This window comes from Drosophila obscura, unplaced genomic scaffold (assembly GCF_018151105.1).
Source record: "Drosophila obscura isolate BZ-5 IFL unplaced genomic scaffold, ASM1815110v1 contig_37, whole genome shotgun sequence".
Taxonomy (NCBI): domain Eukaryota; kingdom Metazoa; phylum Arthropoda; class Insecta; order Diptera; family Drosophilidae; genus Drosophila; species Drosophila obscura.
In genome coordinates, this window is record NW_024542825.1 from 1,743,838 (window position 1) to 1,763,309 (window position 19,472).

The window sequence follows — 19,472 nt, forward strand, 5'->3', positions numbered from 1 at the left end:
CTTCTATGAAAAAGTCTGTATGAATTCTCAAAACTCCCTTGAAAATATTTTAGTGAGTTGACATTGAAAGACCTTCAAGAAAAGCCCGCCGTGCAAAAAGCCGACTATTTAAAATTCAAATGAATTACAAACCTTTTGTTACGAGATTTATGCCTAGAGAAATTGTATTTTCTAGTTTTTCCAAACCCTTGTGAATATGCATTAGGATGGGGCTATTTAATCGGTTTTATAAAGCACGTGATTACCATATTTAACAAATTATTTAAATGAATTTCAAAAAATATTTGCGTAAATGTTTTGTACTAAAGATCTTTAAACGATGTTAGCTTGATAAATTTGATCTAAAATTAAACAAATCACTGATCGTAAATCATTAATTTACAATGATTCCCCTAACACCTTAAGTGAATCGAAACCTGTTATTCCATTCAATTTTTCATATTAAAATTCAAGTATTTCCATAATGTAGTTTTTATATTTTTTATTTCAGTCATTTTCCATTTCCAAATCATTTGCATAAATCAGTCAGCAAGATGCAAACAACAAATAAAAAAAATATAAATTTGCTAAAAATGCAAATATTGTAAATTACTAAAAAAAAAAAAAATGAATAAAAATAAATTGCACAGGCAAAAAGCACAGAAAAATTAATTAAAAGTTAAGAAAAAGAGGGAGGGCAGGTGCTGAATATACACTTGCAGACCATCGATTGTACTTATGCAGCACTAGTTAAATGTTTGGCTAATTGATAAATAAATAAATGTAAATATAATTGATACATAAATACATTAAAATCAAAGCTTGTGAAGTTCCGGAATTATCAAACCCTTTCAAAGGGTATACTAAAAGTCGTGCTGAAGTAGAATAAGCAACAAAATCGTTGCATTTTATAGTTCCGCCTCTTGTTCCGTTCGTCGCTCTGCCCCCCCTCTCTCCTTTCTGCTGGTTTTATAAGTCACCTTACGCTCATCGCTCGCCACTCTCGCGCACTCCCTCTCTTCTTCGGCTCTCCCTTTGTGGCATTGCGGGTGGGTGGCTTGTTTTGTGTGTTGTTTGTTTTAACAGCCACGCGCTCACATGTGCATTAATCGCCGCCCCTCCCTCTCCGTCCCTTGCCAAATACCGTACGCGGGCTATGGCTAGAGAGGTTTAGGCGGCGGGACAGGGGCGTTGAAGTTCATTTGCTTGACCGTTTATCGCAGTCATCGCTCATTGCATTTCTAATTGCATATTGCAAAGTGCACACCACCCCTCTCTTCCCCCTGCCTCTTTCACACTCGTGTATGATGGCAAATCGCATTTTGTTGGCTGGCGGATGTCACATCACTTTTAATGGTCGACTGGGAATAACGGGAAGAGCTGCTCTGTCTCTCTCTTTCTCTCTACCACCGCTTCGGGCATGGGTTAATGTCTTTGGGCAAGGCGTTGAACGTGAGAAGGTGGCGGCGGTCGAAAGAGATGAGTTGACGTCAGCATGTAATCTGTATGTAAGATAATGGCAATAATGGTCACCCTTTCCTGCACAACATCTAAGGAAAATACACAAATTTATTAAGAGAATATACCCATCCACAAAGATTACAGCATCGCCCTTCAAATTAATCAAAACAAGAAAAGACTCTCTGGTTGACCTTCAGTGCTGCTTCCTTTGTTTTTCCTTTTGCCAGCTATTTTCGCCTGCTCTAAAATTTGCAAGAGAGGCCGAGGCCCTTTCCAGCCAGCGTTGTGCTTGTGCAGCTCTCTTTTATTTTTTATTATCATTAATATTTATTATTATTATATTATATTATAATATAATAATATTATTATTTATTATTCATTACACCCTGAATATATGATATATTCGTAATATCGTTGAGATCCTTTGTTAAGAGATTCTTCCAGTGCATTTTTTTGTATCTCCACTACCTTATTTATATAAAGAGTACAGTGGAAACTCTTTCAGAACAGAACAGCCCTAGGTTTAATATTTTCGATATTGATATAAATTAAAATTTTATTTTATTTATTTATTTTCATAAATTTTAAATTTATTTCAATTCCAACAACACTGTCCAAAGTGTGTGGAAATTATATATATTCAAATTATCGAGTTCCGACTGTATTCTTATCGTTCTTATAGATTTCTGTGCTTTGTTCTGACTTAACCTTGAATGATGCGATAATTATTATATAAATTCTCAAAGTGATTCTTTGTTACAGCATTCCATTGCTGTACTTTGTTGTGTCATCTTCATTGTCCCACTCTGAACGCAATCTAATTTTTAATCTGCTTCAAAATAGAACACAGTAATTCTCGGCTATCTCTGCCATCATCATTAACCCCATGTCTCTTTCCTTCCTGCCTCAAAATTATATACATATTTGGGGGGCACACGCGATTCCAATTTGTCTTGTCTGTACATTCCCCCTGTTCCCAGTTCTGGCTCTTAATTTTTAATTCACGCCTACAACTGTGAACAATGAGAGGTAATTAGGAGAAACTTTCTGTCTGTCCCCCCCACTATTGTCTTCTATGAATGAACTGCCTTGAACTCGGACAAACGGCAACGAAAAAAAACTTTCAGATAACATCAAAAACTCAGACTGGCAGACAGACAGACGACAGAGTTAAGAACTTGAGTGAAATAACAACAGCCACGCCCCCACTGCCTAGTAACAACAGCGAAAAAAGAAGAAGTATTCTTTTTTTTGTGTCTTTTTGTGTCAACGACTGAAAAGGTAAATGCACCTGAGTAGTTCCCACATGAACTTTGACCTTTCCGTGCTGAGGAACGCTTATAACTGTGATGAATGTGCGGGCGCAGAGATGGTTATGGTTGGGGGTTGGGGGGTGTTCGAGAGAGCCAGAGACCCAGAGAGTTCCTTCAAGTGGAAAAGCGGCGTGAAAGCGCCAACACATGCCCCAAGTCAAGGGGGGCTTTGTCGGCTAGAAGTTTGGCTCTTTTCGAGCTTATCAGAGCGCGGGGACATGGAACTTATTAATATCGAGATATCGATTGGGTTTATTTTTAATTGCAGCTGGCGCACACATATTGCATGGGGCATAGGCATAGGCAGAAAAGAAGGTTTGGGATTGTGTGTAGTAGGTAAAAAGAGTCACAGAATATGTGACAAATATGTGAGCTTAGAACCTCAGAGAAAGAATTATATGTGCATTGATATTACTTTAAAAAAAACTATTAAAAACAAAGATAATGTTTTAGATTTTTTTTGTATTTATCTAGTATAAATATATATTACCAAAAAAATAACAATATTATTTCCATAAACTTTAAGAATAACTAAATATTAAATTAATAAGTTTTCATTCATATGAAATATTGCATTCTAAATGAAAATTTAAAATACCAATAAAATAGCATTGAACATGGAAGTGGGAGATCTTTATAATAGATAAGAGTACAAACTTGCATACCTACAAAAAATAAACCGTTACCTTTAAGGGGTTCGTTAAGGGAGATACCAATACACATACCCACATAAGTATGTATATGAATTAATCCCATGGAAGTTGTGTGTCTCCTCACAGATCTTTTACTGTATTTCTCATTATATTCCTACCGATGATCAGCGGCTACCTCTTGAATCTCATCAATCGAACAAGGTACAACGCAATTTGGCGATAGTGCATTAACCTTGACATTAAGACAATGTCAAATAATGATAAATTAAATGGAATGCAAAATTAAAAATAAAAAATAATAATACCATAATTAATCTTTCGTACAAGAGTGTGAATACATCTCGTACTTTCTTCAGTCCCTGAGGCGGCGGCCCCAACAAATGATGCTCAATAAATTTTCGCTTAACACGAAACAAAAATCGAAAAAAAAACAGAACAGAACAGCGAGAATTATAAACAACTAAATGGGAGAAAAATATATACATATATAAACAATAGCAACGGGGGATGGGCATAAATCTTTTTTTGGGTGGAGTGAGGCGAGTGAGCGCCACAGACAATTAAAAATCTATATTCAAGGTGAATCGGGCGCCACTAAAAGGGAGGCACAGCCCGTCCATATGTTCTCCTTAATCGAAGCGGAAAACATTCGAAAAATAATATCGTAAAATGTTAAGCATGTTGTAGGCTGAAAAATCAACAATAATGAAGGTCAAATACAAGTACAAGTCAAAATACTGAACAAGTCAAGAGACTGAACAATTATTATGGAATAGAACACAAATCTATTCATGGGAGAGAGCGATACCACTGTAGTAAATTTTACAACTTGAGAATTTATTTAAATTTCGTATCTTCTTTAACACATTTTGCACCTTTTTTTTTGCTTCTTTTTTTAGGTTTTGCTACGCTTTAATTTGTTTGTTTTTGAGCGGCTGGCCAGACAGAAGCCCCCCAAAAAAAAAAACATGTGTTGTCTGGTCCACACATCTCTCAGTTGATATATGTATGTATGTGGTACATGTGTACATACATATGTATATTGTGTGTGCTCAGTAACGCACATGCAAATTAGATTGACCATGAATAATGTTTTCGCTTGGCCGCATCATTTTCTTCAGGTGTTCAACCGCTAAAAATGTGAAAAATAAAAATAAAATAAAATAAAACATGAAATTAAAGTTTTTTTTGGGCTGAATCGACTTGTGTGACACGTTCCCAGGAATGGATATTCGAGGAGTTCTGAGAACCGAATTAAATCACAGGAAGTCAAATCTATGAAACACTCCACAGTAATCAAAGCAAAACATGAATATAAACCCACATATTTTCACCAGTAAAGATACATTTCATTTAAGTAGGATCGTCACCTGAGTTGAAGAGTATTATTATGGCTACCTCTGCTAGACGCTTGCTTGCCAAAAATGTTCAGTAAAATCCGCCAGAGATACTTTTGGCTGTCAACACACAGTAATTGACATATCCTGCTCAAACTTCACACAATAAATAACAGAAAGTGTTACCAACCCCCCACCTACCATACTAGTTTTTGGCAATGCGCGATTTAAAGGGATCATAACGGGTCAAATTTTATCGGCTGGTATTATTCAAATATAAAATTTCATAAAGCGTATTCAAGAGCAATAAAAAAACAAAGAATTCATCATCATTGTATGGTGTAATGAGTAAACAACCGGGTATAAAAAATTGTCATAGCTATCTATAATAACCTGATTTACTTTCTCTCTTTTATACGATATTCGTAACAAAGACATATCGTCCAGAACTCATCATTATGTGCATTATATATCGTGAATCAAGTAAAGCAAATATTTCCCTATGAATAGTCACACATTAAAAAAGTTACAGCCAACGAAATGAAGCTGCGATCATCACCCAAATGTAGAATCGTCTCATCCACTGGGTCTGCGTCATAACTAATGGGGTTCATGGGTGTGTGCCGCAACACTAACAAAGAAAACGATTAATAGAAAATAATTGAATCCAGTATAATACGATTATACTTGACTCTAGCACTATCTTGGCTGGCTCCCTAGCCCCTTAGATTGATTTGATTGCACAAACACGTTTCCATTTCCATATTTTTGCTGCCACTTACAAGATTATCGCCGTGTGGATTTAGCACGTGAAACGTGAATGATAGAGGCGATAGAGACAGAGACCAAGCCGGTCAAGCGTGTATAGTAGGATTCAAACAACTGTGGCTGTTGCTGTTGCTGTGTCTGTAGCTGTGGCAGAGTGCACTCAGCTTTCTGGGGTGGCTGGGGGTTCTACGTGCCTTTTCCTTTCGATTTGTTTACCCGCTTGCGGTTAGCTTACGTCTGACAGACGAGTCATAAATACGTACTAAATGATGGGGTTTAATAATGCTAAAACGTTGGGCACGACGACGATGATGAACGCGGGGAATAATATTTCATTGCCGTCGCCGCCGCCGCCAAGCTGTCTCAGCTAAATCGAAAATCGATCCACTTACGCGAAGGTGTGACCATCACGACCCGACCTTCTGTGATTAAATAAATACAAGTTAATGGTACCATTTTAAAAGAAACGTGTAGCTTTCCATGAAGAAGAACAACCTATCGTTTGGCTGCTTGAACAGCTGGCTTTTGAACCCCATTAATGCCCAGAGCCACCCGAATTTGAGGGCATATTTTTAGAATATATTCACAGATCTAGTTTTGATTTATTTCTGGATATATTTTTTTTATCTGGCATAGGGTATCTAAATCTTCGGTTGCCTCTAAGTGTTTCTGCCAACAGCATTCAGGTGTTTCCATTGGGGTTTTTACTTGCTCAATTTTTGACGTCATTTTAGTCCACTTTTTGCTCAATCCGATCATATTTTGACTGTAAATATTTCGACTTTTCATCTTAACGGATGCCCCCAGCCAGCCCCTTTCCTGGGGTGTTTGCCTCGTCTCGTTTTATGACTCAATTAAAAAGTAAATACGCAGAGTGCAAACATTTCAATGTTCAGTGAATGCCGCCGCAGCCGTCGAACGAACCGAACCGAACGGAACGGAACACATGACGTCAACCATCAAACAAACAAATTGTTGAAAGATTTATGAATACTTTTGCGGGGTCTATCTATATTTGGACACATTTACGCACACGCACTCTAGATGAAGATGAAGATGAAAGAAGGGCAAGAGTTTGGCTAATGGGACATTTGCGCTGCAAGTGATTGTCGTTTTGTTTTTAGCAGAGGGCGGAGCAGAGGCTTGGGAAAGTCTCAGTGAAAGGAACGGATCAGTTAATGGATAATGAAATCAAATGATAGAAAAGTGAAAGAAGATTCTTTATTTATATCTAAGGGTTGGGGTGTTTTCCGCATCTGTGGGAAAACAAATAGTTTTTTTGTTTACGGAAGACGAATTTAAACAAATGCTCAGATTTCAACTGCCCTCCGAATGTGCAAACGAAAATCTTATTGAAATGCCCGCTATCTAGCCGATTTCTCTCTCTCTCTTTATTTATCTGTTTGCTATTATTATTTACTCTTTATGAGTAACATCTTTATTTATTTTATTAATTTACGACTCCACAAAACGTCAGCGATGCGTGAGTGAAAGGCAAAAAAAAAAGACCGCAAAAGCTTAACCTTAACTTTTGTTGTTTAAAATGTAATTTAATTTTAAAGGAGGATGTACGTTAATTTGCATAAAACTTAATTAAAATGTGTGAGGGCATGAAATGAAAATTTTCCAAAGGAAGTTTACAGAAAAAGATTCAACAGGAATTATAATAATAAAATGAAAGTTAAAGAGGAAAAGAAATTAATGCTGAAAAAAAAGTTTATAATTATGGAAATTTATTCTCCCACCGGCTCCAATCTTTTCCTTCTGCATGAGGGTCTCAAGGGTTTCACATTTATTGAATTAAACCCGCCGCAGCTGACATTCAACTCGAATTAATGGGAAATTGACATGTCAAGTGGAAATTAGCGGTGGAAAACATTCAAATGGTTAATCAGTGTTGAACCTTTTTTTTTACGCCTAACACTCTACACCCACACACACCCACACACATACGCTCAGGAGGCAGTAGACTTGAGGTCAAAGGTTGAACTTGACGTGAGTTTGCCTTTCGCTTTTCATCGAGCTGCAGTTGTGGAGTTGGAGACGGAATGGGGCAGGTCAGAGGTGCAGGCACCACCTAATGACTTGCAGCCTGGCATTAAATTGCCATTGCCTGGAAAAACTCTGAAAATGAAAGTAACAAAAAAAAAAAACTCACGATTTTGTGCTGCAGCAAAAAACCAAATGTGCATGAAGGCCTCGCTTTTTCAGCGAGACGAAGTTTGTATGCTCTATTTAAATATATATTTTGGGAATATCGATGCATAGTTCCCCGGATATATCCAGGATTCTCTTTGGGATCTATTCTGAACAGAATTTTGAATGATAATGATAGAAAATTGTGATCCGGTCTGAGCCAAAGTTAAGAGAAGCTTTGGACATTTTTTTTTTAATTTTTTGTGATTTTTTGTCAAAGCTAAAAATAAAGCAAAAGCTACAATGATCTATTTGTAGTGGCTCCGACGGCTCACGACTAGTCAAATTTTCCCTCTCTAATGGAGGATGTCTGTCCAACTTTTAACTAAAATTAAAGTACCCCCCCGCCTGAATGGGAGAGGGTATAATGATGCGGCATCGCCTCAAGCCAAGCGATTAAATGTTGTTGTCGGTTCGGTTCGTTGTTGTTGTGTTCGTTCGCCCGTTCGCTGGCTGTGTCTTGGGTTTCATAACAACAAAACAATGCCTGGAAATATCTATCTGTCTTGGCGGTTCGGTGCAGCAGCGGGCTCCCCTGTCAGCAGCCAACAATGTTCACAGTTAGACTCTGTTTTATGTTACACAATTGTTTTTGTTGCCTGTCGGTTTTGTGTTTGCTGCGGCGCGAGTGTGCCTTTATCCGGCTGGCTTGGAGATCTGTTGCGGCTTTTTTGGTTTCTTTTTTTTTTTTTTTTGTTATTGGTTATACTTAGTAGAGGCCTTTTGCTAATTGCCGGGGCGTGGCTGCTCCATCGACAACAACGTTGTTTTGTGCGAAAAATCAACAGCCTTTACAGCTGGTTCACAGCACATACAAACATGAAAATTGCATTCATTAGCAGGATATTTTATTGTGATATATTTTTGTGTTGTACTTTCTGGATACTTCTAGCTGGGCACGTGGCGGCGCTTACATATTTTCTTCCCATAATATAAAGCATTTCGTTGACATTTATTTGCACTTGGCTTTGCTCTAGCTGCCATCAACAATTTACTCAACTAATTTGCATATTTTTGAGAGGGTTGGCACCCAGTAAATATGGAATCAAATGAGTTTAAAAATGGGTGTGGATTGATCTATAGATTGTATCTATTTTCATTTCATTCTCAACGCAAATATACTCGTATATTTTGCAAGAAAACAAATATCTCAACACCCCATATCCCTGCTCCATAATCAGCATTTCACAACGCAATCGTTACGCACATTTCTTTCTCCTCTTTCTCTTGCGCTGCTCATTTTCTTCACTTGTATCCATTGCGTGACCGACAACAATTTTCTTTAAACAATTTCGATGCGGTTTCGAAATCCGTTGGCTTTTGCTGGAGTGTTGCAAAAGTCGTAAAAACAATGTAGTAAAATTGCGGAACCCCCCCATAAGCCTAAATGCGTGAACTTGCGGAAATAGTTAGGCCTACATTTCTATGGGGGAAAATTTTATTTAGCTGTATTTGATTAAAATGTTAAAAGTTAATTAACGATCTCTCTCTCTTATCTCTTTCAGGTGAGTTTTTCAAGAAAATACTTGAAAATGTAGTGTATAAAATTTACACAAAGTATGGGTAAGCTGGTAGATTTTTAAGAGATTTGCGGACTTTCAGGGAATGCTTAAGAGTACCGTGAAACAGAACGAGTCGTAACATCTATTCATCATGCGAACTGACAAACTTTTTCCATATTTTAACTTGGAGTTTTTTTAATAAACGATAAACAATAAGGAATATACGAGTTTTCTACCTTTTTGGACTTTGGATACGTTTCCCACGTATCCGCTACCTACCCTATTTTTTTTCTCGGCCATAATCAGCTGATTGGAACCTGAAGTACGATATTAATATTTTTACCCCACCCAAAGAGCAACAGCGTGAGAAAATCCAATGTATGCACCGCTCATGGGCATGGCTCTCCTCTCTCCCACCCATTGTGGGTGGTGGGTGGGTGGTTGGCTCTGGTCTGTCTGTTAGTCTATCGGCTGGTGGTGGCTTACTGGCAGTACGGGTTATTGAGCCTTCAACGTGGCACCTTGTCATCGTCAAGTGGCATGGAGCATGGAGGGTCTCTCGACTCTGATGCTGCTGCTGCTGCATCGCATCGCTGAAATTCAAAAGTTCTTTTGCCGTTACTTACACGTTACTGGCTCTCTCTCTCTCGCAGCCTTTCTCATTTGCTGACAAAACCATTTGTATGGTTTCGGTCTCTCTCTCTCTCTCTCTCTCTGTATCTGGAATTCAGCTAAAAGCTTTCAACAAAAGCAGCCATGTTGCTTTTTTAATGCCGCTGTGTGTGCGTTAGTGTGCGAGAGAGAGAGAGATCAATGGGCGCTCTCTTTGCTTCAAAAATTAACTGAAATATTTCTGTTGTTGTTTCGTGTGTTTGTTTGTATCTTGTTTGTTTATTTTTCGTGTATTTTGCTGTTTGCCGCCGATCCAAGGAAAAACGTGGAAAGGCCATAACAACAGACCCCCAGAAATAACATATAATTTGGCTTTGGAGAACAACAGCGGTGGAGCTAGAGGGAGAGTACGTACAGTGGCAACTGGCTGTGATGGTTGAACTATAGGTTTTTTTAAGGTTTGCTCTGCTCCATGAGATTTTCAAGTTTATAAGACTTCAAATATGCATATCCAATTCTGGCACTAGAAATAAGCTAGATCCTACTTCTTGCTGAACAATTATAATATAATTCGATATAATTTTGTGAACCGTTCTCCCATTTTTTCTGTTCCAACTAACGAATGGCACCTGTAAATGCCTTTCCGTTCACGCTTTGCTTTTTGTATGCCATGCCCATGCCTATGCCTCTCTTTTTCTAAGCTTTGCTTTAGCGGCTGCCCTTTCTGCCACCCAACGAACAGCAAGCAACAACAATCAGACAACTTTCAGCTTCAATGGCTGCTCTGCTCTGCTCCACCGCTCTGCCGCTGTCGCTGTTACTGCTGCCTGCAGTTCCTCTCTCTCTCTCTCGGAACTTCAAAAAGCCAACCAAACCACCACCGAAAGCTGTTGTAACCTGGCGCGGATTGTTGCCTCTCTCTCACCGATTCTCTCTCTCTCTCTCTCTCTCTGTGTGTCTCTAGCCAGCCAGCGGGCAGCAACCAACAGCAGCGACAGCGACAGAGACGTCAACATTATGTTGGGAGCTCTGGTGCAGCAAACACGAAAAAAATTCAGATAAAAAGAAGTTACAACTTTAAAGCATTTTTTCTCGCTTTGGGCTTTGTTTTTTATGTTGCTGTGTTTTAGTTTAAACAAATAAATTGTAAAGGCGTTTTTCTTGCCGTTGTGTGCGTGTGCGAAAAAGTGTTTTTTGTGTGATAAATTGTTGAGAGCGAGCGAATTGTGTGAAAAGAGCAGGAAAGTGGCACAGTACCAGTGGGTGGCCAACAAAGAGATCGCTAAATGAATGAAAAGCAAAGTAAATTGCTTTGAAAAGCTCAGCAGAGCACATAAACAATTGCAAAAGGTCTTAACAGAATCAGAAAATACACCAAAAGGCCAAATAAAAAAACGTCTCGCGCGCATTTTAACATTTTCACTCGGCGAGAGAGAAAGAGAGAGAGAGAGAGAGAGGGACAATACAAGAAAGAGAGTTGCTGAATAAGAAATACCCCAAAGGTAGCTGAATACAGACAGAGAGGAGCGAGAGAGAGAGAGAGTCGCTCTCAGCAGCCAAGAAGCACACAAATAAAAGAGCTCCCAAGTTTGTTGTTTTGTTTGTTTTAAGCATACAAAAAAAAAAAAGAAGAACAGAACATAAAAATAAAAGCACAAAAGCCTACAAAAAAGCACACGTGTGTGTGTGTGTAAAATAATTGCAAGTGAAAAATAAAAGAGGAAGCTCCCGAAAGAGAGTAGACAAAACAAAACCCAATTAGCCCGTTGTTTTGCTCACAGGAAAACAGGACGCGTGCGTGCGTGTGCGTGTGCCTGTGCCTGTGCCTGTGTGTGTGTATCCACCCATCACAACATAAAAATCAAGAATTAAGAATAAATTCTATACATATCATACGCGAAAAACACTTGAAAATTTGCTCCACGCAACACACACACCTTATCGCAATCGTATCGTTATAAACGAGAATGAAAACTGAAACCGGCAGCAGCAATATCAATATCAATAATAATAATAATAATACAAATAGCAAAATGGATTTCGATATGTATCCAAGTATTTCTGGCAAACAACAGGATCCCGTTCGGGAAGTCGTAATGAAATACATCGATTACTTTCTGCCAGAGTGAGTATGAATTAGGGTTAGATCAGACCCCTCTATATTTGTGTGTAGCCTTACGGATCACAGCTTTTTTTTTTCTGCCAGATAAGCTGAGGTTATTGTCCAGCAAAGGTGGAGAGATCATTCTATGATAACGCCTTTATTTGGTTAGGGATTTGGTGTGTTGGTGTGGGAATACAGTAGCACTTAACACAGTTGTTGACTCGCCATTATCTTTGCTGAGATAAAATTGTTGGGCGTTTGGTTAAGTAAGCCAGTGGGGTGTGGGTAATTTTATAGAATTTCTAGACTTTGTTTTGGTTCTACTTTTAGATGGGAATTATACATATACATATGTGTGTATTATGAGAGCCCATTGTTGGCCTGAAAGCTTTTCAGGGCGATATAAAATCTAGCGTTACGCAACTTCATATATTAAACAACTTCACGTTGAAAGATAGATTGACTTGTATCATCAGACACCACTGGCTGATTGGCAAGTCAACTAAATAAATAGACCGCCCCAAATGTGGGTGACTAATACTCGAATGACAGTTGCAAATTGGTTACTAAGCTAATTTTAGCAAATTTATGTGAAAAATGCATGTGCGACAACGTAGCAAAACAAACGACAATTGAACAGGTGGCTATAAATAGATCCAATATATTGGCAACCCTTGGCTGGCTGGGCTGGGGGCTGGATGGTGATACTCTGCTTAAAAAATCAATTAGCAGAGCACTCAGACATCATGCTGACATATAATGAACAGACACCACAATTATTGGCTCAGCGCCGTGCCTGGCAACCACCCAACGGAGTCCGAAAGTGTCTTCCAAGCAAAAATTGACTTTCAAGGTGCTAAGTTGTATATGGCGAGCGATAATCTTGTATCTGGATCTTGATTTTATAAGCACACATAAATATTTACCAGTTGTGTGGTGGCTGCTGCTTTTACGCTCTAATTGTAGGGGTAAATAGGGGGGCCATAGAAGTTGGGTAAGAGATCGAAAGATCTCTTTACAAATGGTTGTTCAGGCTTGGGGAAGCTGCACATTTTTGTTGGGGGTTTTTATAGCTACACAAATTAGTTTTAAGTTGAATTCAGGATGCTGGAATAACCTCTTGAACATTGAGACAGAATTTGCACGCTGAGAGGGGCACTCTCTGACACTCTACTGGCCCGAAGAGAGCTTTTACTGCCCGTACGTTTATACGGATACAAGTTCCAGGCCTGCCGCTTCCTGCCTGCCGCCTTACATCATCGAAAAACGGGCCAACGCATCGCATCGCATCGCCAACGTTGTTAGCTGTTGTGGACTGTGTGTTGTGTGTGCATGAAATACTATTTCTTTTTTTAGCGCTGACCTCATTTTATTTTTCGTCCGTTACCACCGTCCAGTTAGGCAACTTGTTGCAAAGTTGTGCATTAGCTTGGAGCTCTACAGGCTCTGCCTGTGCCTGCCACGCGCCTAATTTTGCGCTGGAAGCCTGATAAGTTGGCGACATATCTTTGCCTTGTTTTTAAGGCTTCCTTCACAGTAAGGCGGCAAACCGAACCGGTCTTGCACTTGGACCACTTTATGGCAGTGTCAGTTTTATTTTTCAGCTGTTTTTTACCAGGCCTGTTTTTGGTTTCTTTTCTTTTTATGTAGTGGAACCCTTTTCGTTATTCCTACTTATACGGATTTTTTTGTTGTGTATATTTTTCATTTCCATGATTTTCGATCGTAATTGGGTCAGGGGCAAATGCCTGTTGTCGCCTTAAATTTTTTTTTTTTTTTTTATTTTATTCCCATTTTTTATTGTATTTCTTTTTCATTTTATTTTGGCTTGATTTTTGATTTATGAATGAAGTTTGCCTTTTTCTTTTGTAACTGTAGCTATTATACTAATAGTATTTCTTATATTTCTTAAGGAACTCATTAAAAAAGCGCATAGTTGTATTTTTTATTTTGTAACGAATGTCAAGGCTTTTTTTTTACGAAATTCACTTCCTGTTTTCTGGCTATTTGTTTTCTTTTTTTTTGCTCAACAATTTGTATGAGATGTCAACTTCCTGGAGTCGTAAACACACTGTCACCAGAGATCCCCCCCGCCCTGGCTCTTGAGACACTCCGAAATGCAAATAAACACTTCAGAAATTTACGGGTCGTCACCGGGAAATCGAGGAGATGTGGGCATAAATATGTATGCCAAGTTCTCTTTTACAGAAATGTTTTGCATCAGCAAAAATTTCAATATCTCGGCCCCCCCCACTCCATTAGTGGTTGGGACTGACTGGGCAGCTCTTTTTGCCAAATCAGCGGAAAACAATTGGTGTGAAAAGTGCTGGAAGAGGCAATTTGTGTGTGTGGGGATCGAACACGAACGAAGCCAAAGCCGAAGCCATTGCGCGACATCCGCAAGAATTCAAAAATTTCGGGAATGTCGAACTGTCGCCTGTTGTTTGGGTGCGTCCGATGTGAACGGAATGAAAATAGACCCAAGAAGAGAAAATGCCAAAGAGCAGCGACATTCAAGGGATTAACCTGGCCGGCGGGCACTTGGCTCTGGGCCAGAGATAATGCGCTTATCGAACGGGTTCGATTCGACTTCGACTCGTCCAAATTTACATGCCAATTGGCGTCGTGTAATTTGACGATGTCTTTGCAATTGCCAAGAGAGGGAAAAGTGGCACGTTCAAGCGAGTGGCGCCAGCAGAAATGCAACAAAAGAAAAAAAAAAAAATTAAGAAAACCAAACCAGAAATAAAAACCAAAACAAACTTGCATTGCGTCTGGCACTATACGAAATTACTTGGAAAGCGGGGAATATCTGAGGGGTATATTATGGGTATATGGCTTATTAAAAATAGTGGAAATATGTTTTACTGAGAGGATGAATGGAAAATCATAGAACAGAAAATAGATCTTCAGCAGACGAAACCTCGACTCCTTTTTATTAATGTTCGTAAGAACTCAACTCTGAGTGAAGTAATGTTACCTAAACTTGATATGCAGACATATTTCTCATGGATATGTTTTCCTACATATAAGCAACGATTTAAGTTCTTCAAGATATGAATGATCAAAACAAAAAATTACAGAAAGCTCTGAGCACACCTTAAAGCTTTCAAAACAACTAGAAATTCGCGTTATTTATTTTATTTTACATACCGGATTATTTTCGTCTACTTTGTCCATTATTATGGTTTTTTTTGTGGCTTTAAATTTGCATTTTGTTATTGTCAGTGATACCTTTTGCCATATTTTTTGTGTTGTTTATTTGCAAGCAATATAAAACTGTTCATTCATCACGTGATTTGATAAATAAAATTACTTGAAAAAAATACAGAAGCAGCGAAAATAAAAAAAAAAAATCAGTCAATCAAATGAATAAAATACAAAAAAAATAATCTTGAAACTTACACAAACAAAATAAAAATAAATAAATAAATGACATCATTCTTATTTTTGATGGAGGAGCATTCGGGAGCCGCGCTTGAACTTTAATAAACTTTGCATTTCTTTTTTTCGCCCCTATTTATTTTTTTGGTATTCTTCTTTCGTTTGCTTCGCTTTCTGCGTCTGTGTTTTTGTTTTTTGGCTGTTCTTTCTTTCGTTTGTTTCTTTGCGCTTTGTACAATTATTGTACAGCGGGAGGGAGGCCTGCAGAAAGCACCTGATGGGGTGATGATAAGAAATCCATAACAATAAATGCTCTAATGATGATTCCAGCTGTGGGCTGATTGCGAAAGTCTGATGCTGCATAGAGATGAGGGGCTTAGGCGAGGGCAACATATGGGGGACACTGTTGGAATCTTTATTTGCATATTCCCATGACCAATTGGAATTTTCATTCTTTTGCCAGAAGAAACACGGATTTCCCAAACGAATTTCCAGCTACCAAAAAACAACAACAATAATCACATCACCAGACGCCATTGACCGTTGTCCGCGTCTGACATTGACTAAATAAATGTAGCGTTGTTTTATTTATTATTTCGCACTTACTCGGATTTTTGTGCCAAAAGAAAGAGAACAAAAGTCACGACATGAGTCATTGCACTTTACCGGCCATCTGCCGTCTGGTCGAGCATGGCGGGGAGGGGGGCCCAAGACTTTTACTTTTCTCGAGATATGGGAAAGTCATAAAAAAATACGCCGACGGCCCTTGGGGCCCTCTCAGGTTAAAAAACTCTCCGTTTGGCGTCCTTGCTGTTGTGGTGCAGTGACTCAGGGTGGAGTCTCCGTGTCGGATTTCCGAGCAACCTTTTTCTGATGCGGCGCTCCTTGTCTGCTTTTTTATTGCCAGCTGCAAATCCATCCAAGCCATGACCCAAGTCTCATCGCATCTCATCATTTGTGCATTCCCCAGTCCATTCCATATACTCTTATTCGTACTCGTAAACAATAATGCATTTCGACACAAAAGAACCGCAGCGAACAAATTTTCTTAATCATGAGAGTACACATTGTTTTTGTTGTGGAATGTGGAATATATTTTGTTGTTATTTTGTCAAAATTACGCCTTCAAAAACTTTAAATTTAATGCTCTCTATAATTTTAATTTAATTATTTTACGCATAATATTTATCATATTATTTTCATCAATTTTTGAGAGTCTCCTTTAACCATTTAATAGCCTCATCATCTCTCAACAGTTTTTGAGTAAAGTCTCAATTAAAAACAAATCAAGCAAGACTTTTTTCCCCCAGGTGGGAGATCGGAGTTAGACCTTCGAGTCCACGCTATTTTTGGCCATCTGACCTTGCTGATAGACAGACAGTCAGTCTAGCAAATTGAGGTCAATATGACAATAAAACTTCCTCGATGCCGTGTTAAAGTTTAAGCTGCCATCGCCAATCTGAGCTCCCCCATCTAATTGCAATGCCAAATGAGCAATTAAATTGTCAAGAGGCCAGAGTGAAAGATGAATGAGGGGGGGATATTTAATAGAAATCGAAATCTTTTTGGTTGAATATTTAATTTTTTCTTTAAATCAATTTATGCCAACCCATCAATCAACAAGAGCTACAGACTGAGCTTTCTTAATTATTGAGAGTGCAGCGTAGAGCTACAGCATTGTTTCGATAAATTGCTAGGGGAATTATGCAACACTGGCAGCATAAATATATCAATAACCGCCAACACAGTATTGCTCCAGCTTGAATTCGCTTTACATAAAAGCTTGCAAAAAGTTGTTTTTCTATGGTTCTATCTGGCTCACCTTGAATTGGCAAAAGATACAAAATTAAGCCGGTCGTAGATCAACTCTAATGCCGGGTTTTTAGTGAGCATACAAAAACCTTTCAAGGACCTAACAAATTGATTAATATTCGCTAAGAAAACCACCTTTAAAACTGCTTAAACGTATTTTTATTAGCCTGTATTCCGCACAGAATAATCCCATCTGAAATTCTATTTGAGAATAAATACTCTGTGGAGCAATGAACCCACACACACGTATTGTGTTTGCCATGATCTTGGCTCGAGGCAAAAAAAAACTTTTGCCACACTTTATATCCATGTGGGGGGGTACTTCTGTCTGTCTGTCTAGTATTTATCAACCAGCATGGTTTTTGGTTTTGTTTTCTGTCACGCAATAATTTCTAATTATAGGAATGGTTCCATGTTTCACGGTTCCACGGGAGTGTGTCATCAAATGTGAGTTGACTTGCAGCAACAAATTGTGGGCAGAGCATTTGAGCCAAGGAGTTCATGTAATGCCAGAGAGCGCTGTGAGTCAATTGGAATTGTAGATGGTTGGTTAGTCAGCAATTTAAGATATGCTGAAAGCACAAGAACTTAACCAAGAAAAGGTTTTTATATAATTATAATAATAATTTAATTATAATTTATATTTATGTAATTCCCACCGCCTTAAAATCGAAACTAATTTTTTACTCTTGCAATAATTTCTTTCAGTGCATCTGGAACAAGTGCAGTTGCGATTGACAACAAAATCGAACAGGCAATGGTAAGTTCCAATTCCCATTCAATTTTCATTCAATTTCTAATTGGTTTTACATCAGAGTTTTATTAATACGACCATCAGGTCATAGAATAGATAAGAACCGTTCTGATAGCATGTAGTCCGCTAATCTTTATAATGGACAAAAAAATGTCATACAAAAAATAACTCGTCTTATCAGTGGAACGGGGAAACAAAAGCAAAAAAAAAAAATATAAATGAAACATCAACGAGAGAAGACGACGACGATGACGACGACGTCATGGACTGAACGAAACGTTTTTGAACTTTTGACCATGAAAGCGGTTGGGCAGTTGGCTCTTGGCTGATCCATTCTTAATCTCGATTAGGCAAGGTCTCCGGTCCAGTCTTGGACGGCAGTCAACAGAGCAATTGAAAGGCAAAGGCCCATCGAAAGATGCACGAACTGAGCCGACCAAAAGATACAATTCAATCAAGTGGGCCCGCCTACTCTCCTCTGTTTCCCTCTCTCTGCCTTTCAATTCTGTGTGTTTGAGGCACGAATTTAGTTCAATTGAATTGAATTTTTGCTTTGTGGTGAAGAGCCTGCCAGCCTCTGCAGCGTGGATATCAATGGAGGCGATTCTATATTTAGACCCAATTAAAAGAAGCGAAGAGCATGAACAATCCCAACAAGATGACAATTGATTTTTTGTCAATGAACCTCATGAATGGAAAGCCAACGACTTGTGTATCTGTACCTAATCTTTGTGGGCTCAGCGAAATAATCGTATTCCTAGGGCAATCTAATCAAACTATTGCAATCGGAAATTGCCAATAAAAGCCACAAAAAAAAAAACCCATAAAAACAGGCGCCAGCAACGATAATCGTACACTTGAAATTAATATTGCTGCCTTAAAATATTTGAAAGTGTTAAATTTCATAGAATTTTAGCTTCTTAATGCCATTTTTCAACACTGGCAAAGCATTGCCAGTCACATGTGAACGTTGAATGATGGCAAACGGCTTTCATTTATGAATGATATGCACAGAATCAAAGCATCAATCCCCATCACAAAGCGGAACTCGCTGGCTGTGTGACACATTTTGTGTGTCGTGTATTGTGGCTGGCAACTAACTTGTGGCATGCCTCATTTAAAGTCAATCAACTTTTCCTTTTCCACGAATACCAATTGAAAGATGCACAGAGACAGTGGCCAGTGCTGCTGCTGCTGCTGGCTGCTCTTGCCACTTGGCACCCGTAATGGTCATTTGGGTCAATTCAATTGCGCTCCTCTCTCCCCACTCTCCACACACACACACACACACACACTTTCATTTCATTTTCACTGCAGTTCTTTGCTTCTTTCTTTTGAATTCCTTTCTAGAAAAGTTTTCCCGCATTCTCTCACATTGTGAAAGTATTTTCCCTTCCCCCAACTGTCGCTCTGTGTCTCTCTCTCTCTCTTTTTCCCCTTAACTTTTGTTTGCCACAGAATTTATGCGTTGAATTCTGTGTTGTTGCTTTTGACCTTGGCGGGGGAAAAAACAAAAAATAAATACAATAAAATAAAAATTTTATACGAGGCTTCGGGCTGATATTTTTATGAGCTCCCGCCGCCGCTGGCAGAGGAG

General features: G+C 38.7%; 1 protein-coding gene across 4 annotated transcripts in view; it reads left to right on the plus strand.

Annotated features, from left to right (window-relative positions):
• The window catches only part of LOC111073484 (protein bunched, class 1/class 3/D/E isoforms), a 105,516-nt gene that overhangs the window by 63,718 nt on the left and 22,326 nt on the right, over positions 1-19,472 (plus strand). For 3 of the 4 annotated variants that reach the window (XM_041594869.1, XM_022365802.2, XM_022365803.2), the window contains exon 2: positions 17,830-17,881. In XM_041594869.1, coding sequence (XP_041450803.1) covers positions 17,830-17,881 — 52 coding nt within the window. Of the gene's footprint in view, positions 1-11,512; positions 11,947-17,829; positions 17,882-19,472 lie in introns of those variants that run through there. The other variant, XM_022365804.2, reaches the window with a different exon arrangement.